Source organism: Prunus mume, linkage group LG5 (assembly GCF_029339155.1).
Source record: "Prunus mume cultivar Tortuosa linkage group LG5, ASM2933915v1, whole genome shotgun sequence".
NCBI lineage: Eukaryota > Viridiplantae > Streptophyta > Magnoliopsida > Rosales > Rosaceae > Prunus > Prunus mume.
The window spans coordinates 27701951-27723104 of record NC_142702.1 but is presented as its reverse complement, the minus strand read 5'-3'; the positions used below and the strand labels follow the sequence as shown (position 1 = coordinate 27723104).

Here is a 21154-nt window from a genome sequence, read left to right as displayed (position 1 = left end):
ATAAATATGATAATTTGCTTAGTTGCTTCATCTGATCTCTGATGCATGTACTATGTGGAAAAGAAAGCAATTTATATGATCGGAAAGAATACTGAACAAATTCAGAGTGCAAGAACTAACATAACAAAGCAAAAGCATTTTCAAGGATAATGAAAAAAGAGAGCGACATACCCCATCTAAATGGAACGAACTACCAAATATCTTGATAATCATTCACAACCAACGCATAATTACATAAGCTAAAACCATCAAGACTGGCAATTGAAAAAATAACGGACTTGCTTTTGATAATTATACAAAAGTTTTATTTGTGGTCGTGTTTTACAAGCCTTTATGATTTGTTGTTGAATGAAAATTTTCTAATTTTCTTCCGAACTACGGAAACTCGCACATGACTACATGGATTCTTATATGGATGCCTCTGATTTTGGTTTCTCGCCCTTCAATGAAGTAAACATGAAATTACCAGAGAACATAGCTGCTTTATCTGCACAATCAAATTGCACAACTTTGTCGGACTGAACTTGTAGGCATCATATATTATATCTGGTGAAGAGATTGTAAGTTTATGTGCAATCTTTAACTTGATAGGAACTCATTAAATTATCATAAATACCAAATTCCCACCAGGAAACAGAAAGAACAAGCAATGAATACCTGTCAAGGACAGGCAACTAACTTCCCGGCGAATATATCTTGCCATTGCCTGCATATACACAAACGTTCATTGCAATTGTTCGCATCATATAGATCTAAAAACTTAAAAGACATAAGAAAGTTAAGCACTACTACCCCTCCTCCCTCGAAAAATAAAAACCAGAGAGAATTTTGATTTAAAAGGCAGGTAAATGAGGCAACATCTTATAGAGAGAATTAATCTACAGACATGAAGCTGGGTATCATATATGGCATTTGTGTCCATGGGCTAACTCAAATATTACACATTTTTCTCACTTATCACCAGCTAATATATTCACTTTTTCTTCGGTGTAGAAGAGAGTACTTATAAAGTCAGGGTGGAGGTGTCGTGGCTTAGCTACAAAAGCAACAGTTCTAGCAACCCTGAGAAAAGAACACTTCTAGTAATTCCAAACCTGGAGAACTACACATTCTCCAGTGTATCAACAACAAAGTGAAATGTAATTAGATAACACAAGATCAAGAATGAGAACATGCCTGGACTGCTCGTGATGCATCACCATTCGGTTGTGATGAACCATCATCAGAAAAGACATTCCTGCAAAGCAGGTACAGATGGCTAATATTTCCATGTTCAAATGGTTGAGCATATTTATGTTGGGGCTCGTATGGGAACACCATCCAATGACAAAGAATATTACTAAGGTTGGGGGAACTATAGACCAAGCTTGGGAAAGATTACCTCCAAATCACATTTTGCAGCTCATCCTGCCTAGCCTCCGGAAGCACGGCAGCATCATAAGCAACAATATTCCCATAGAATATCTTCTCCAAATCCTTCATCCATTTAGTCAGTAATAAGTTGACCTGAGATTTCAAGGGTAAATCAATTAGCATGCATAACTGTAAATCCTATGCTATAATATACTGCATAAAAAACAACCTAATATGTTGGCTGAGCTGTGTAATTAGGAAACTTCAATATGCATAACGTGAAAGATGTTACACGGAATTGGACATAGCTATACACGAATGTTTTTGGGAATTGAGCAGACTAAGCAAAGCATCTATTTTGGTTTTAGCGTGCATGAAAAAAAAAACCCCATATATACAAGGTGAAAGAAACAATAGCATTATCATGTGCACCAAAATGTCGATAGACCAACTTCATAATACGGAAACAGTCCTATAAATCATGGAAAGTCTAAGCAACCTCATGCTTAATTGTAAGCCCCCTAAAATTACAAGCAAATAGTATAGCAACCATGTTCTCATAACCTCTTATACCAAAAGCACAACAGTTAAAACCTAAGAAACAGATTCATTCTGGAAAATTCCCTGTGTTTGTTGAACCATACTAAACAAATAACTTAAAATTATTTTTTAAAAACAGTTGATGACCTCCAATTTGATTTATACTTGTTATCTGAAAATAACATTAACAAGAAGCAACTAAACTGTCAATAAGCATTAAGTTCAAAGCGGATTATGTAGCTTAACACAAGAGAACTGATCACATACCCCAGCCTTAGATACTCTAAGTTCCACATCGTGATTGTAAGTCTCATATATGTATTGCCCAAATTCAACCCCTTCCTTTCCGTCTTCTTTCAACCGGCGTAAGCAAAGCCACATATGAAGTACAAGTAGAGAGAATGTTGTCTTAAAGGTTTTCTCCAAGTTGAATACTGCATATTTTGTGAGAAAAGTTTAGCTTGCCATTAAGCTTGCTTTAAAAACATTGCCAATTATCCTCATATCCACAAGATTATTAAAGAAAATACAGAGGAAAGAAGAGAGAAAATTTGACCTTCATAAATGGCAGGTTTATCAACTTGTGAAATGATTCGCTTATATACCACATTTGCCCCTCGAATGGACGTGCTTTGTTTGCTATAAAACAGCATCAGCCTAAGGATTGCATGTTTAAATCCCGCATATTGTGGCTCTTCAATTCTTAATGGGGAGTCCGGGGCCAAAGCCAATGAGCATGGCTTAGACCAAAACAGTTTGTCCAGATTTACCTGTTAAGCATTGGTACACTAAGTCTCAGCAATGAAATAATTCTAGAAGCTACAACTTGACGAAGGCCAACAACACACAGACACACAAATACATGATCACAAGAATGATTCATGGCTAATGATTTAATTTCCAGATAATCTATGCCCATTAACAAGTAAATCATCAAACTTAATTTAAACTACAACCAACTATTACCTAAATCAGCAAGTTCGATTTCCAAACACAGACACAACTGAGTACCTTACATAAATGCAGATGGGTAGCTAAAAAACGTACCACTGGCTCACTAGGGAGAGGTTTTTCTACAGTAATAGCTGTATCTGGAGCCACAGCTGCAGCAGCCCTGCCATAGCTTTGGCGAGAAATAACATAAAATTCATTTCTGAGATTCAAGTTATGCTGTGAACCCAGCCTTGAGAGCTGAGTAACAGCTCTGCTCCATCTTGGCAACATTTTAAGTTCCCTATTCAATTCAAAGAGACATTTCTTAAAATTCATACATGAGAATCATACAACATCAATATATAGACAATTGTCATAAGCACGTTGATCAAACCTGTCAATTTGAGTGAATGCCTTGAAAAAGGAAATTAGAGTTTCAAACTTAACAGTAAAGGCTTGAACCAAATACCAAGAAATCCAGAATCGTGTCTTTTCTCAGTTTCAATTATCTTCTCATCAACCAAAGAGAATATAAATACAAATGAGTATGAGAATCAGTTCACAATGAAATATGACTTAGGCCCGTATCAGATACGCGTTGGATTCGTATTGGAGTCAACCGATACACGTATCCTAGGTTCTTGACACAAGTATCAAACATTTCGGATACGTTTCTGGTCAATCTTGAAGCCAGAAGCCAAAGAGAGGGGGAATGAAAGATTCGGAAAGAGAAATGAGAGGAGAGGAGGAAGAAGAAGAAAATATAGGACTGGGAGAGAGAGATGAAGAAGAAGAAGAAGAGAGATACCGCACCAACTGCAATATATTTAATATTTATTTAAATAAACATTTATGGTACCTAAACAAAGACGAGCGAGAAAGAGATGAAACAAAGGGGACGGCGTAGAGCTTTCTCACTTCAATCTCGAACTCTCAACGCGAAGCTATCTCTCCTCTCCTTGTCTCTGAAATCTCGTCGACCTCCCTCTGCTCTCGCTCTCAGTCTCTCACTATGCTCCTCTCTGCTGCTCTCACCGCCACCTCACTTTCTGAACCTTCTCTGTGTTTCGAGTGGAAAGACCCTAATCTAATTGTCAAAAGTTGAAAACATATTTTCAAGAAATATTGCACCGATAAAAAAGATAAGTTTAATAAAGAAAAAAAAACTTGAGAAGTGGGAGGGAGGCAGGGACACGTGAAAGAATTGGAAAGGTAATAGGTAGGTGTTGGAAAAAAATTGCGGTTTTCGAACCGCATCCACCCCTACTCATTATACAAGAAGTTATACTCAAAATCAGAAAAAGGGGATGAGCAAGCTTGGCAGATCCATGATTTTAATCTCAAGGGGCAAATGTATAAAACTTCCAAAATATTTTTACCTCAAGACTTCATTATCAATATAGGAAAAAACATCTCTCACCTACTTCATGAAGAACAAGTGGCGGATTCATGATTTTAATTCCGAGGGTTCAACGTGCAAACTTCCCCAAAAAAAAATTATCTCAAGACTTCATGAAAAAACATATGTAACCTACTTCATAAATAACTAACCATAATTACTGAGATAAGATTAATTGATAATCAACTCAGCTATTTAACTGACACCAAAACTATGAGAAATGGATTGCAACAAGGTTCCAATGCCCTATATATGGAACTTGTGAAATGGGAGATGCTATATAATAGTACTCTAGCCTAGTCTTATTGTTGTGTACAATTATAAATGGGCAGTGTTATAGAGAGGTTGCATGAGTTGCCACATGATTGCATGAAATACACCATGCAACTGGATGTTTCCAATATCAGTATCATCATAAATACATAATATAAAATAACAATGCCATTAACTTTTTTCTTTTTTCTTTTTTGGTTAGTGGCATAGAATAACAATAACATAAACCCTTAACTTTTTATATCTCCATACTGGGTTTGGAGGGTTGTAGATTGTGCTAGGGCAGTGTCATAGTGCTTTGCTGCTCTCTATGCACTGCACTGCACAGCCCTGCTCCGGAAAAACAAACAAAAAAAGATAAAGCCAGACCCCAAATTAAAAATCCTCATATATCTCTCTATGCATGTTCTTCTACTCCCTCTTTCGTCAATATATCAACCCCATCTACGAAGCAAATTGAGAGGGCCAGAGAGAAACACACAACTTACAAACGCATCCAAGAAGAAAGTTGGAGTCCTGGGCGCAGAGATGCTCAAAGGCTCCTTGGGGCATTTCGTTGAATAGTTGGTGAGCATCTGGAGTCGCCCACCAATCTTCCACAGGTTCTACATCTGAGTTTTCGTGGATATTTTCTGACGTTCACCCTTAATGGGTTTGCCATTGGTAAGCTATGCTTATACTTTAACACAAATATTAACATAAACCACTAACTCTAAAGCTAGCCTTCCTGCCTACGATATTGAGGAAAAACCTTATTTGGAGCTTAGGTATAAGTGTTTTACACACGTAAAGCTTAGCACATTCATTTCAGCAAATAGTGACAACACATGCATTACACACAGTTCATGTGAAAGAAATTAACCTGGAAGAGAATCGGATCAAATGATCAAACCCCAGGTAAAACCCATGTCATATAATCTACAGAAAATCAGGAACGAAAGATTAAGAAGAAAACGCAGAGAGAGAGAGGATGCTTTGCCTTTACCTTCTCGTAGAGTGGTAAACGCGGGACTGAGGAACCCCGTTCGTGAATCCAGCAAACGCAGCTCAGAAAATGGACGGCTTCATGGCGCAAAAACTTCAGAAAATGATGGACGGTGCATGGTAAATCTAACGGCAGGGACAACGTAGGTGTGGAAGTATGCCAAACCTCATGTATTTTCTTTTCTTTTCTTCTTTTTCGTCAGAATATTTTTTATTTGAATATGAAATATATAGAGGACCATATTGATAAAAGCCAGTAAAGATTTGACGAAATAAGCCCAATGGCCAATCATCAATAAGATGACGGCCTATTGTACCCCTTACTTCATCAAAAATAAAAATAATAAAAATAAGATGACGGCCTAACTATCACTTCTATTATCAGGAAAAGAGACAAAAAAAATTATAGCATTTTTTGTCCTTGATACAACCATTATTCTATTTTAACCTAATCTAAATTATAAGGAGGAAAATTCAAACTTACTCGAATGTATTCTACTTTAATCTAATATAAATTATTAGGAGGAGAATTCGAACTCACTCGAGTGCACAGCATATTCACTGTATCCAACTTGACTAAGTATTGCATTTTTTTAATACCACACAATCCCTTTGCAGCAAAATAATTATATGTATTTGATAAATCGTAATCACACTTTACTATATAACTTACATAACTTATAGCTGTTTGATTTATGATTATTTTAGAGATAAGACTTTGATTGCGCATTCATGTTTTCCAACTGATTTTGCATTAAAATTTTACCACTTGCGTGTGGCAGAGAATCGCAAAATTATATGCAAGGTGAACTACAAAATTAAAGGCCCAACTTGCGAGCTGCGCCTGCGCCTATATAAATACAAGGCCACTCTCTATAATGGAATTATTCCAGGACCCAAATTTTACAAACAAAAAATAAGGTTGGCATTTGGTTACCGTCCAACCATTCTATCAATTAAAATGATCAAAACTTTTATAGTTCCCTTAGGAATACGCATCCAAGCATTCTTCAGCTGAGAGATCCTCCGTCTTTGTTAGTAGATAGTGCGACAAGTTCACCGAAATACAAAGAACACCGTCGTGGGCCAGCAGTAGCGTACGAATCACGTTCACAGATACTGGCTGAGGCTTTCACCACTCATGGTCTCCATATCCTTGAGAATCGACTGTGTAAGAGATTTAACAGGGAGCTCCACATCCTCAAGCAATTCACCCAAGAAGGGAATGGTTTCAGCCAGGAATACCAGATATTCTTCTCTCAGATGCTCCACCAAATATTTCACAACTCTCAGGCCCAAAATTCGGGACCGAACCTTGTCACTGCGTGTCTGCATCAGCACCTAGATTCATAATATACAAGTGTTAGAATACAAAGACTAGCATGCAGTTAACCAAATATGAGCAATGGGTACTGAAAAAGAAAATATGCAGATCTTGGAGACATGCTATTAGCTTCAAAACAGGAATGTCGCACAAATAAGGCAGAACAAATAACTATTCAACTATGTTCAAAAAACATATGCGAAGGCCAACTTCATATGAATGTGCACCGGGGCAAAGATTGAAGAGGATATTTGTGAGTATCAGTATAAAGTATTATGAAAAGAAATATCACCTCGTAATTCAATGGCTTCCATAAAAGGTCACTTCCTCCAGTCACAGCCATCTGGCCAATACAAGCAACCAATAAATTATCGACTTCCTCCACGGATGGTATGTAGGGATGCTCTTCTAGAGACAATGGTGGATCTACGACAAGCTGTGAAACAATGGGTTTCAGTAGAACCTGAAAATACGTGCAGCTTATATAAATAACAGACATAATGAATAATGACCGAAAAATTAACTCTAAAGGCAACATTTTACTCAAAGGTCCAGAAGGGAGAAACAGACGTATAGAATGATGCTTCCAATCATTCAGATGTCTTATGGCAGAAGATACAGAGTAAGTTCGAAGTTTATTTAGTAAGACAAATTTAACATAGTAGCAGACAGAACCCTGAAGAAACATACAAGTTTCTGTTTTCTCATCAAAACTAGGAGGGCTGTTTACACTTGTGCATCACTTTATAAACAGTTTTGTCAAAATACACCCATCATGTCAAAATGTTGAGACCCTTATCTTATGTTGAGAGAAATCGAGGAAAAATAAATAAAACGATTTTGATCAATAAGTTACATCAAGACCCACTTATTTTCTAAACAAAGTGTACAAATTAGAAGGGAAATGGTTCAAATTTTTAATTTCCAAAAATATCTTCAATTAAAGGTTCTCTCCACTAGAAATCCTTTTCTTTTCTCCTCTTATCTCTCCTGACTTGTACTGCCAAACGCTGAGGACAGTCAATATAAAGGGTGGACTAACCTGAAAATTTGAAGAGTCAAGAAACTTCAAGCTTCCAGTATCATAGAGAAAACATTTATGTAATGACGATAGTATCAAAGCCCTGAGATGCCAGTTTCCAAGCGACACGCTGTTGTCCTTCCCCTCCTGAATCTTAGCCTTCTTCTTTCGTGTTGAACCGGAAGCCTTCGCATCTCCAGCAACAGTTAGGTAACGTACACAACCCTCGAGCAAGTATTTGAAGTAAGGAACAAAAAGAGACCTGCAGTTTAAAATAATGGCATTTAACAAATAATAATAAACATGAATTCACACGAAATATCAGTCCCCGCAATAATAAAGAAATCACACTAAATAAATCACTTTGAAAAACAGACACACACAGAGAAACAACTGGTAGTTTAATTCTCAATACCATACCCCACACAGACACAGACACAGACACAGACACACAGACACACACACACACACACACACACACACGGGCAATCAAATCACTTCAAGAAAATGGAAATATAGGTAACTACTGGCAATTGTAAGCACAAACAGGAAGAACTGACTCACCGATGGTTCTCCACAAGTTTATTTACCAAGCCGTAGAAAGATATTGCCCTAGGTATATTTCCTGCACACGCAATATCTTCCACATCTGACTCCGCCCAATCAATACTCCTAATGAAAAGAGGCTTGAACATGGACTCTGTGAGTTTCATAGTAAGAGCAACCATTGCATTGTATACATTTTTCTCTACATCATCAATATTCTGAACAGATGCAGGATGTTGACGACGTAGATCAAGAGCAAACAAGCACAAGTCAAAAATCTTAGCATGGTAACCACCAATAGATGACCTATCCATTCTACCAATCATGTTTTCCAGCATTCCAAAATAAACAGTTAAACTCGAATCACCAGACTCAACCGTACTAGAGAATATTTTCAACATGGGTGGTAGAGCAAGTCGAACCTGGACAACAAGAACCAGAGTTAACAGAGTGAAATGAAACAATGAAGGAAACAAACCTTTTACTATAAGCAATGAAGGAAAATAACAAATTGACAGTCAACTATAGACATTGTTAAGATTCTTACAGGGATGTTCTCAGTGATGAGTCTTCGTACTGAGTCAGCTTTTATTGTCAGCTTCTGATCAGACCCTGACACATAATCAAGATGAAGCACCATAATTCTTGTAATTTCCTCTAGATATGGGTTCAAGAAACCCCCTAGCTTAACCACGACAGCCTCTAAAGTGACTAGAATAGATAAAATAAGAGATTCCTTCGGTATTTGTAACACAACAGGCAAGCCATCATCAACCCCAGATGTAGTTTTTATATCTGAAGATAAAAACGCTTCACGAGAAATCCTAATCAAATTTTCCATTATGTGAGGAAGCTCAGATAGTGCCCTAGGCCCAAGCACATTGATCAAAGCACCAGTTGCTTGAAGGCAGCTTGAGGACACTGCCAAGTCATGCATACTGATATTTTTTGTAACCGATGGTAGACACTCATTGAAGATGGAATAATTAGTAGGAAACTTATGGGCCAGAACTTCTAGAGCCAAAGCTGCTGCCACCTTCAAGGAGGCTTCAGAATCATCTGACGAATCATCAACCAAATCAACAATTTTCAAACACATATAGTGAAATGATTCAAGAGAATTCTCGTCTAGATGCTGCCACTGATGACTGGAACTTGAGTTATATTTATGCTTTGTCCTGACCCTGTCATGATCCCTAACTGTTTCACATAGGAGACCAAGAGCCTGCACAAAAATATAACTTGATGTGAAAAAGGATTACCTATTATAATGCAAATGGTTATTACAATGCACATGCAATAAAAGGTTATACTAATAGACCATGTAACCACTGGTCGACTGTATATCTATATCATGATGTGATTACACTTGACACAGAACAGCGTATTTCATGTGTAGTATCACAAAACCTCCTTTTCTGCCTGTTGTGTTAAGGTTTGCTACTGAAACAGTTGTTTCATGGTATTACGTTTTAACTCATTTGTGGAAGATATTTTACACTTCAATTTTGGTATGTAAACAACCACAGTAGTTGATAGTTAGCAACCCACAAATCCTACTCAGCTGTTCTTAATAAATATACATATGCATGTAAGTATACATATATAAGTCATAGAAGAAGAATACACTAAGTACCTTCTTTGCAACATTTCTATCTCTATGGCCAAGCAACTTAGTTATGCTTTTGAAGTGTGTCGGAGGCATCATGGCTATAGTAATAGTCCTTAATACACCATGCATGCACTCCTTCAACTCTTTCCTAATAGAGACATGGATACCCTTTTTCTTCCTTCTTGCATCTACAGATTGCTGGAGAGAGACAACCTGTTCCATGAGTTCTTCCAATGTAGCCTGGAAATTTAAGCAGCAAGAATAATTATCATCAAAGAACAAAATAACAAAACATAGATATTAACTAATTTCCTAGGGAAAATTGTTCCTAATTACAATAACAATAAGGTCAATTATAGTTTATCAATAAGCTAGATCTCATCATTTCTTTTTATAATATACAATTAAGATGTAAAAAAAATAAAAATTTGGGATACATGTTTTCCATAAAACTCAATTTGCTTATTATTTAATCCATGCATTGCATGTTTTCATTATCGTTTTCAGCTGTATAAAGATGTGGATTGGAAAACTAATAGGCCACAGTTTAATCATCTCGAATTATAATGGACAGCACTCTTTTTTTCCCATGAATAAAATAACCCATAAGACCTAAAAACCAAATTACACTCAGACTAGCCACCATCCCTATCCAGAAAAGGTAAAAGAGTTATGACTAAACACAATACTTAATACCAATTACTAAAAAAATTTGTTTATAAGTATCAAGGAATAGGACAAACTAACTTTATATAAGCTTGACCACAAGCACTCTTATTTGTGCAAAATCAGTACCTGAACTTTTTCTGAATCTTCCCCTGATACAAGCTTGAATGCAAACTCTGGATCTTGCAATTTGTGTAAGGTGAACCGCATCGCAATTAACAATTCAATAAACAGTTCTTGAGACTGAATACCCATTCCTATTTGTTTAAGCATCATTACCAGAGAGGGAAGCCATATCATGCATGAATATTGCTCACATATGTGGATCCCCAGGGCATACTCCCACTGTCTCTGTAATGAAGCTGTGGAGCTATCTGAAGCATGCATGTTATCAAAGCACGATAATCCTTTTTGTGAAACCAATGAACGGAAGAGAAGCACAAGTAATGAAGCCAAGCTATTTGACTCTCCCAAAGTCCTGCGTATGAACATGTCAAAGTAAGCAGAACCGACACAAGGAGCAATAAGATAGAATTTTAAAAAAAATATTAAATCACCACTACCTGAGTAGGTATACAACGATTGATAACCTTCTATGTTCAGCAATGTCAGGCAATACATTGATAAATATCTGAAGGGCAGAATGAAATCACAACATGGTTAGAAACATGTACCTCCAGTTGCAGTGCTGCACTCAACACCAAAAACAGTAAGAATAAATTACCTGGAGCAACTTGTCATTGTTGCCTGTCCCAGACAACCAACATGGAACAACTGTAGATATAAGATCCTCAAACACATGCTGCGAATGACTGTCAATCTGCAAAATAAAATAAAAACCAAATTACTATTTTACACATTGAGGGAGTAGAACTCAAGCCAGAAGTTGAAAGTTCAAGGCACAACATCTTTTCTAGTGAAAAAATCAGTAGAAGTTAAGCATATTAACAAACCTGTGTGACTGCTGATTCTCCTATAAGAGTAAAAATATCCAGTATATGCCCCAAAACTTTTTCTGGAATAATCTTTGTGATAGAAGAAATTAGTGAAAACACATGGTTGCGAGTAACTCCATCCTTCACCGAATGGGCACACTCAACCAACATTTTGACATCAATCTCATTTATTATGTCATCCTGCCACAAAATAAAGGGAACAAAATTAAAGCAACACAGATAAAAAAGCTGAACAAAAAAACAACCCAACTGTCAGTTTCTCCAATAACAACAAATTTAAATTCCAAAATATTGGAACATACAGCCAGTGGAACAGAATTTGTGAGAGAGGAACTAATATCTTCCAGGATTATCAGCAGCGTCTGTTGTATGTAACTTATTGCGCTTGACATGGAGTCACAATTTCTAGAAGAAACTTGAATCTGCTTTTCATCCTGGACAAGAACACCATGTACCCATTCATTGGAAAATGTTCTGTAAAGAAGCTTAAATAATGGCCCCAAAAGAGAATCCCTACAACAAAAAATTTAACACAATTAGTATAAAAAAGTATCAAAGGCTCATTTTTTACACAAAAGTGGCAAGTATAAAAAAGTACCAACCTGTTCTCTATGTCTTTCTTAAATAGCAACACATCCAAGAGGGAGCTAAGGGGAGAGAGCGCATTCTCTCCTTTAAATATCAAATCACAGGACAGATTTGACTTCAGATGCCCCGTTAACTTCATTTTCTTCTTTCCATACCCAGAATCAGTTACACAACTTCTGTTGTTTACCATGCAATCAAGCGTCTGAACAATAGTAGAGCAAGTAATCTGACACATCCAAAGGTGTACAAATGAGTTGTATGCACATTGGTTCAATTAACTAAACAGAAATCAACTAATGAAAGAAAGTACCAAATCTCACTAACATAATCCATGAAGATTTAAAAATATATAATAATTATCTTTGGCAAATATCACATTATTTAAGAATTCTACAAAATTAACCAGTCTGACAAGTTATGAAACAAAGCAATAATAGAAAGCACAAAATTAATCCAACCACGAATTATAAATCATAGAGAGAGAGAGAGAGAAACAAACATTTAACCGCAGCAAGGCCGCTCGAGTCTCCTTTTGTATATCACCATTAGCATTCCGAAATAAAGAAACAAGTTCCTGAAACAGAAGCTCCTGCACAACACAAACAATGCCAAATTTAGGCCACCTGCCTTCCCAAGTTTATGACGATTCTATAAGTTTCAGTGAAGTAAAAAATAAGAACAGTTAAATCAATTCACAGGATGCCCATGTTCAGTGCCTGTATTCCGACAGAGTAGGGAAGTTCAGGGGAATTTATCCAATATTCTATATACAAAACAAAACAATTAAAATATATGACCTCTAATTAGCTGCACAAATGCAGTAAATATGTGTGCGAATGTATGATTATTTAAAGGTAAGCAGTCTAAAATATGTTGATTATCTCAGCAGATAAGACGTAATGATGAGATATGGAGTAGGTGCCACATGTTTGTAATTAACACTTTATGCTTGAGGCATTAGCCAAAAGGTATAAAAAGGCATCCATTACACCATGCAAACTTTGGATTGTTCCATTTTAAATTATTCCAACAGTATTTGCACACACGTAGCCTTTTGCCTTTTGACACATAAGTTAAAAAAGGAAACAAAATATCCATTCATGTTTTCACCTTATGCACTTCGTCAACATCTTTAATTTAGAGAGAGAGAGAGAGAGAGAGAGAGAGAGAGAACAAAATTAAATGCCAAAGAAATTAATGGCGGTATCATTTAGCTTTTCAGGCAGTGCCTAAGCTATTACTTAGTACATCTAAATTATAGCTAGCTGATAATACATCCCAAATGTTTACTTTTCCATCATGCCAGCAAGCCCACATAAACTTATTATCAAGAAAACCTCACTGATATGATTTTCAAGCACCATACCATACAAAGTTCTAGAAAACAGATAAAAGTTAACCTGTATTTCTGTCTTCAGCCCACTGTATATTTGACTGTTAAGCTTCTGCAGAACAGTTACACAAGGCTGTATAACAGCAGGGTCTTCTGGAGCCAAACCATCCAACTGGAATAGAAAATAATTCAAAAAATAATGTCAACATAATTAAGTTAGAGAATGAACATTGAAGACAGAATGCACAACAATCTAGTTGCAGATAGCTTCTTACCTTCAAAGCCTCCAATAAATGATCCTCTAAAACATGCTCATCCAGTGAAGAAGGCATAGCACAACTCTAGGACAGGCAGAAGCCAAATTTCTCATTACAGAGTAAAGGTAAGATGGGAATATGCATAAGTACAACAAGCATTGAGGACATCATTGACTTACCTCCAGTAGAAGGCATAGTATCTGAACTTCAATTTTTGACAAATTCTGGCTGGAGACATGCTGTTCACAGTAATTTTGACTGCGTCTTCCCAAAAGCTGAGATAAAAATGACTTCATCTCTCTATCATGTATGATGGCATTGCCCATTCCTCTAAGCAAAGATAGAATCACAAGCTGCCAGAAACAATCAAGTCTGCTTAACAATTCTGAAGAAATCCTATGTATGTGACAGTGTTGGTGATGATTAATTATGAAAGGAGTAACAAGAATAACCAGAAGCATCTAGCAGTTTCTGGAAAGTAACAGCAGATCAAATAAACAAACCTTTGCATAATCAGGCAGTTTCAGGGCAGAATTCAAAATGAAAGCAAGAATCTTCTTTCTTGTAGATTGATCAACCCTAAAAGAAATGTCGGGACAGAGTTAACAATCCATTGTAGTTTTTTCATGCTCAACAGTGAACTCTAAACTAAATTAACCACAACACCATCATAACAAAGCAAATATTTAGCTTAAGAAATGTAAACAGGGAAAAAAAAGGTTTGAAGTCAAAAAGATAAAAAACTTTGGGGGCAGGTAGAAACTAGAGAAGTAACAAAGCAAGACTTATTCTAAATGAATGTAAGATGAAATGATTATGAGGATAACAGTGGTTAAACAGGATCCATAAGAACAACACTAGATCACCTGAGCTCAACATTCTTTGGTGCTATGAAGCCCTGGCAGGATGGGCTGAGCAAAGAGGGCAAAAGGGAAGGAAGAAAGTTTCTGTCTGATAAGATGAGCCTTTTTTGTTGAACCATCAAGTCCAAAAGCTTATCGAGAAGGTGAATCCAAGTTGCATGGTTTCCTGGAATTTAAAAAGCTCAGATTATGCAATTATCAAAACAATATCCAAAAGGGGCCAAAAATATTTATTCTAAGTAATACCATTTTTCTTGCTTGAAGAGTCAACATGAGCCCAAAGTGTGTGTAACCCCTCAATACAGTTCATGGCAGCATGTCTTATATCCTGAAAGAAATCCCCACCAAACCAATTTAACTCATGTACTTACAGCATAACTAAAACACGGAACAAATTTTAAAACACTTGGAAGGAAAACAAACAGATAACAATAGTACACATAATTTCAACTAGTCAGCCAATGGGCAAAGACAATTACAAAAAGAGAAAATACTACCAAGATACCTGTTTATAACTAGCCAGTGGAACAAGAAAAGACGGAAATTCTGCAAGAAGTTGAATTGGCAATCTAACTTCTGGTTGAAGAGAGAGATATGCAAAACAGTTAAGACTCTCAACTTGGACTGCAGGGGGAACATCTGTAAAGTGGAACAGCGAACATGTCAGTACAGTACAATATATTATTTTGAAAAAGAGAAGTTTTATTTCATAAAAACCGTACAAGAAGGTGGACAAGTAATCCACCAGTCAGCACAGTACAATATGATCTTCCAGAACAGATTTACAGAGTAATGATAATTTCCAAGAATCAAAAGTTGTACAATACAGTACAACATGACCTTCATAAAGCAAATTATACAATGCAGTTATCAAAGGGAAAATTCCCATTCTACACACTCCGTAAACAAAGTGCGACCAACAGGAGCAAAAGAAAATTATAGGAGATATATCAAAGGGGAGCATGTACCTTCTTCTGTGAAAAACCTGGGCAGGAAGCGAACAGCAGAGATTTTGCACTTCGTGACAAGGTAATGACGGTGTTCTTTGAAGACTTTCTTAAACTTAGAGATTGAGAAAAAGACAAACAAGTCCCTAAGCCAGCTAGCCCACTTCTTATCATTATCCTGCAACAATTAAAAAGCATACATCACATTTAGCACAGACACAACACAAATAAATACAGCTACGAGATCCATGACCATCGTTTTATAACAGGATATCCATGACCATTGTTTCTCATAAAACAAACCACATAAGGAATTACTAACCATAGAGATATCAGCAGGCATCGCAGATAAAAATGCCTCCATTAACCGCCAAAATAGGCAAATTAGAATATTTGCATTTAATGCCTTCAAATTGGAGTCCAGCTTATCAAGGAATATTCTGCAATCCCAATTCAGCACGTCCTTATCGAACTACAGAAACAAGAAGGAAAATGGAACAACAAAGCTCATCAGCATCAATGTAAGACTACGAAAGTGAAATTTCTGGCTAGCTAAAGTGCTAAAAGATAAGCAATCTCGGATATGGTTTCTTTTTATAAAAAAATTACATTTATCTACAAATAATTTTCTCATACCTCCTCTATAGAGCTATCACCCATTGACTCAAATGCTTCCCATTCCGCCTTCAGTGCAGGAAAACCAACTTCAAAAAGGGCCAAAAATCCAGCAGATTCTGACACACAAAGAAAAGAGAACAAGAATCAATTATAGTAAGTGCCAAAAAAAAAAAGCAAGAGGAAGACAAGAAACACCAGAACTGGAGTCGCATGCAAGTTAGAAAGACACACATTGATACAGAAGAAACGCAAATCAGTAATTAGGCCAAGCAGGATAGAAGTACAAAAAGTAGTAGAGAAGTCATTAAAGAATTCAATAGGATGGTTCAAAAGTCCACCAAAATGAAAAAGAGAGAGAGAGAGAGAGAGAGAGAGAGAGAGAGAGAGAATGACTGATTGATTGAATCCTGGTTCAAAATGAAAAAGAGAACATACTATTCTTTTGAATGAGAAGCGTCTGCATCATCACCAAGAAGAACTGTGTCTTTGACAACTCAAAGTCATTAGAACTCTTAATAAGCCAAGGCATAAATTCTTCAGGGTGCAACGAGAACCTGCCAGCCAAACTTGCAATGGTGTCCATGTTAATTGAGGACAGGCTTCCTGCTTGCGATGTCTACAATTCAGAGTCACAACTTCAGAGTTACTCATTGCACATGAAATATAGATGCCAGGATGCATAACTAAAAAACTAAAAGCTGCAGAATCAAAAGAGAGATAGAGCCCATAGTCTATTCACAGTAACATTTTCCCCAACTCTTGATAATAAGAACAAAAGAATTGATGAGCATACTGGAACTACCAAAGAGATAACTTACCAATGCTGTGTTGGAGGCACCTGCAAGATTCTCAAAAAGTGGCCACTTTACCTCCTTCGCTAATTCCAATGCTTTCAAATTTAACCTCTGTGTCTGTACTCGGTGAAACATAGATCTATTAATAAAAAGTTTGACTTGCTGGACAAACAATTTACTGGATACCAAATTAGTGCAAGAATTGCAGTATAGTTGATATAATTTAATATCCAGACAGAAAAGAAAAGAACCTTAGGTAGAACAAGGAGTAACGGAAAAATCATGGAAGCAAGTATATTGCAACATTCAATGTTATCATCGATACCAGAGCTAGCATTCTTCAGGCACAAAACAGAAACATCACATGCTAGACTGGTGTTCTCCAATGAACCTGCAAGAAAAACAGAATGCAAGATGATAAATGTGTATGCCAGAGTAAGGGAACCATAATTAGTTCCATGTCTGAACCGGGGAAATGAGAGAATAAAATAATGGGGAAAGCATCCACAACATAACTACTCACTTGACATCAGAATGCCAATACATCTTTTAAGCACATTACCCAGTGCTTCAAAAAGGTCAGCAGAACTTATTATAGTGGACAATCTGTCTAAGGACAAAGCTGCCCGAACAACAGTAAGATCATCATCATGAAGTTGTCGCAGTATAACATCTTCGATGCTTACAAGACTCTGGTTCACAGGAAAATGAAATCACAAAAGTAAGCAGAATGATTTGAAACTGAAAGAAATGGAATTTCTTATACATATCTTCTCTAGATTAAGTAACCAAAAGAAACCTGTGGGTTTGTGGCCTTGGCTTCCAGAACACCCGAGGTGCCTAATGCAGACAGTGTGCGACGGCGAACATCAGCCTAAGCCACATTCAAAAACATGATAGCTAAAGATTATGTTGATAGAAAATTATTCCAGACCTTATTGAAGCATACACATTTACAAATATAAATATTTAAAAAAAATGCCACTAAATAATACCTTTGGATGGTGCAACCCAAACCAAATTTTTGACTCTGAGAAAGCTAGTGACATGTCCAAATTACCATCCAACATTTTACCCAAAATTTCATGTACTGAGCCCCCTTTCTTAGACTGTACATTCTTTTCCTGTTCAAGAAATCAACAATCAGAATACCCTGAACAAGAATAAGGAAGGCATCTGTGGGTCCGAACACATAATTAGAGAGAGAGAGAGAGAGAGAGAGAGAGAGAGAGAGAGAGATCGACTGGAAACATACATCAAGAAATTTGTGAACCGCTCCCTGTAGTTCAGATTGATATTTCTCATTCAGAACAACTAAGATCTTCTTCGCCCAACTTCCTAGAAGGCAACCCAAAAGAATGATGAAAAATACAAAACAAAGAGCTTAAAGATAGTCTTGCAGTCATAAGAATCAACCCATTTAAACAAGAATGTTCAAACAACGGGAGTGGCAATAAAATGTCTATATATATATGAAAAATATAACATTTGTAAATAAAAATTTTGAGAACGAAAATACCTGATAAAGATGATGTTGAATTTTTTATTTTCTGTGAACTTTGCAAGCAGGATGATAGGACCTTAGAAACTGCATGTTGAACAAAATTCTTGGAAGGAATTGTCTCTAATATTGAGATCAAAGCAAGCTGGCATGATTCATTAGAAGAACTGCAAATAAATGATCAGAAGTTGAATGAAATAAGAAGGAATTAAGATATTTCTACCAGAATAAGTGAATACCAAAATTGGTTTCTCACCTGTAGTCAACCAGAGAATCCAAAAGTACCCATACAAATCTATCAATATTGAACTCGTTAAACAGTCCCAAAAGTATAGCAGCAAAATCCCTTCAAATGGAAATGGAAAATAACCTTAGAGAATATGAAATTAATGACAAACACATGAAGGATATGAAACTGTTCAGACAATTAATGCTGTGAATAACTACCTAATGTCCATCAAAATCTCCAAAGTCTTGATTGGGAAAATATCAACAGCTTGCAGCTGAAAAATTTATGGAAACTTTTAAGTAAAAGAAGGTCAAGAAAATATACATATAAATGCAGAACGCAATATTATTAATTCAGGAAGTTGGGTAACTATTATAAAATGACTCTGACATGAAGGACGTTAATTTTTTTCTTTAAATACATTAAAGTAGAGGTTATAGAAATACCGCTGGATTAAGAGACATTGAGCAACACCCAACTAAGAAGATAATCTATTACACAGACATCATCCACTATTAAACTAGAAGTGATGCAGTAAAATTCAGGAATAATTGAATGATGCTACAACCTACTGCATATAAGAACAAAGCAGTACCTGAACAAGGTTGATCAAAGTCATAAGCGATAAGCGAAACAACTGAAGATCAGCAGACTCTTTTGCCTCCTCTCGAGCAATTTCAGCAATTGACCTCATCAAACTCTTGACAAGTTTGGGAGATAATGTAACTTTACTCGCTAGCAAACCAACAATCATCATGGCACCAGCCTACAAAAAGAACATATATTTTACACTTCATTGCTGAAAAGAGAAAAACCATAGAGGTACCCCAATGCAAGAGATTGATAAGAAGAAATTAACCAGGCAATAATCAAAATTTAACTCATCCTTCAATAGTTTCTGCTTTCCTATCCCTTATGTGTGTCTTAAAAAGCATATTTAATCTTCTTTTCTTTGTACAGTTTAAGGCATGCAAAATACTTTGAGGAGCTGCTAAAATGTCCAAAATAATAATTTGTGGAACCTCACCTTGTTTTCTGATTGTCCTTTTGTGCCAGCCTCAAGTCCAGAAACAACAAGTGATAGGATTCTCTGCACAACATCACTGTCAACAGATGTGGAGGAACCCAAAACCTCGATAACAACTGCCGTGCAAAACCTTATCACAGGCCTTGAAGGCCTATACTTCTTCGACGGGGATGCCTATAGGAAAACAGTCATTAAAATGAACCATGACAATATAGTAATCAAACATCCAATTAGAGTTGCAAACACTCACATAGTTGCATAAAATCTCCAAAACCCCCTTATCACGAATACATTGCTGGACAATAACCTTTCTAGGTGGTGGTGCACCAGAAACTTTTACGCCATCCATAAATCTCCATTTACTATTTCTAAACCACAAGGAACTATCAAGTCAGTATATGTTAACTTCACCAAATGACAAACAATATACAAGAATTACAAATTGACTAACCTCAAGCTAATTAATTGAACTATTCGAACAAATGTGTGGGTGTCATGGTATGGCAAAGCACACAAAATTAAGTCCTCGAAGTTGTACACATGAATCCTGAAATTCCAATATACACCAGATTACAACCAACAAAAGTATATACATAAAACAAAATTACAAAAAATGAAATGAGCACCTACTTATATCGGCGTATCAAGTACTCAAGTGTCTTGATTGACGATGGGAGTTCAAAGTGTCCTGAGAGTAATCGTAAGTATGAACTGATCGAAACGTTAATGCCATTATTTTCCTCTATGCCCATCAACTCTCTATCCAATTCTCTGCTTTTTTGGCTGAACAAGTCATTCTTGTAGATTCTAAATCGCTCATCGGTGCTTACAAGGACATCCAGACCTGAAAATAGAAAAACATATATTCAATTTCAACAACTAATCCCTTTCTAATACCTTGCAGAAAATAATAGAAACTAAGCTCTAAGTTTCTCTCTGCATAAAAACAAATGGCAAGAGAAGAGTGACCTTGGAGTGCAATAGAGAAAATGGTATCGATATCGATATCAGCAGCCTCTTTAGCGTCGAAGAGAATGGAAGGGCGTGTGAAGGGCCTCTTGACCGACGGCTCTGTGTCGGCTTGTATCACGGATTTTATGGCTTCTAACTGAGACGCAATCGAGGTCGCCATGTCTCTCTCTCTCTCTGCCGCAGTTGGTAACTATTCAAACAATGAATATAACTGTGTGTGCTTTTGTTGCTGTTGTTGTTCTTGTTATTGTAGCTTAAGCCCTAATTCTCCTTTGAAGACGAAGACGAAGACGAGAACCAGCTCCGGAAGGTTTTAGGGTTTTTGTTGAGGGACACAGAGGCGTTTTGGAGGGTTTAGGGTTCTTCTTTTTCTTTTTCTTTTTCTTTTTCTTTTTCTTTTTACAGAATAGACATCTAA

General features: G+C 36.6%; 2 protein-coding genes across 8 annotated transcripts; both read right to left on the bottom strand.

Annotated features, from left to right (window-relative positions):
• Window positions 1-150: 150 nt before the first annotated feature.
• LOC103333387 (ubiquinol-cytochrome C chaperone family protein) lies at window positions 151-5686 on the bottom strand. 7 transcript variants are annotated; one of them, XM_089053147.1, is made up of 9 exons: window positions 5484-5686; window positions 5361-5416; window positions 2941-3127; window positions 2450-2663; window positions 2161-2327; window positions 1382-1506; window positions 1177-1237; window positions 658-706; window positions 151-546 (listed from the first exon to the last, which is right to left on the bottom strand). In XM_089053147.1, the coding sequence occupies exons 3-9, from the start codon at window positions 3115-3117 to the stop codon at window positions 443-445; spliced, it is 897 nt and encodes a 298-aa protein (XP_088909273.1). In that variant the 5' UTR covers window positions 3118-3127; window positions 5361-5416; window positions 5484-5686; the 3' UTR covers window positions 151-442. The 7 variants fall into 7 exon arrangements, with proteins under 7 accessions (XP_088909273.1, XP_088909272.1, XP_088909276.1 ...); XM_089053146.1 differs by lacking the exon at window positions 5361-5416 and adding an exon at window positions 3686-3913; XM_089053150.1 differs by lacking the exon at window positions 5361-5416 and adding an exon at window positions 3686-3913 and having other exon boundaries at window positions 151-487; window positions 5484-5682.
• Window positions 5687-6217: 531 nt separating this feature from the next.
• Window positions 6218-21083, bottom strand: LOC103333388 (ARM repeat superfamily protein). The gene is made up of 39 exons (XM_008236218.3): window positions 20734-21083; window positions 20395-20608; window positions 20216-20311; window positions 20015-20132; window positions 19765-19938; window positions 19333-19503; window positions 18956-19011; window positions 18765-18854; window positions 18527-18675; window positions 18263-18345; window positions 18003-18131; window positions 17807-17881; window positions 17531-17699; window positions 17259-17398; window positions 17032-17124; window positions 16649-16829; window positions 16232-16329; window positions 15918-16067; window positions 15617-15773; window positions 15154-15287; window positions 14895-14976; window positions 14652-14814; window positions 14289-14364; window positions 13965-14138; window positions 13804-13869; window positions 13596-13700; window positions 12695-12784; window positions 12210-12421; window positions 11910-12120; window positions 11605-11787; window positions 11376-11471; window positions 11215-11282; window positions 10781-11129; window positions 10010-10225; window positions 8921-9598; window positions 8392-8795; window positions 7849-8089; window positions 7099-7269; window positions 6218-6823 (listed from the first exon to the last, which is right to left on the bottom strand). Exons 1-39 carry the CDS (start codon window positions 20894-20896, stop codon window positions 6593-6595), a joined length of 6456 nt encoding a protein of 2151 aa, XP_008234440.2. The 5' UTR covers window positions 20897-21083; the 3' UTR covers window positions 6218-6592.
• Between the last annotated feature and the right edge of the window lie 71 nt (window positions 21084-21154).

What these genes read in the sequence shown, in the direction of transcription:
- LOC103333387 (XM_089053149.1), bottom strand. Translation starts at nt 3,117, where the DNA reads ATGTTGCCAAGATGGAGCAGAGCTGTTACTCAGCTCTCAAGGCTGGGT. An exon ending in CTGCAAAATGTGATTTGGAG is followed by an intron (nt 1,238 to 1,381) that starts GTAATCTTTCCC and finishes CCTGCTTTGCAG; the next exon opens with GAATGTCTTTTCTGATGATG. An exon ending in TAGTTGCCTGTCCTTGACAG is followed by an intron (nt 547 to 657) that starts GTATTCATTGCT and finishes TCTCTTCACCAG; the next exon opens with ATATAATATATGATGCCTAC.
- LOC103333388 (XM_008236218.3), bottom strand. Translation starts at nt 20,896, where the DNA reads ATGGCGACCTCGATTGCGTCTCAGTTAGAAGCCATAAAATCCGTGATA. An exon ending in TTGGGTTGCACCATCCAAAG is followed by an intron (nt 17,882 to 18,002) that starts GTATTATTTAGT and finishes AATGTGGCTTAG; the next exon opens with GCTGATGTTCGCCGTCGCAC. An exon ending in AAACTTGTGGAGAACCATCG is followed by an intron (nt 8,090 to 8,391) that starts GTGAGTCAGTTC and finishes TTTAAACTGCAG; the next exon opens with GTCTCTTTTTGTTCCTTACT.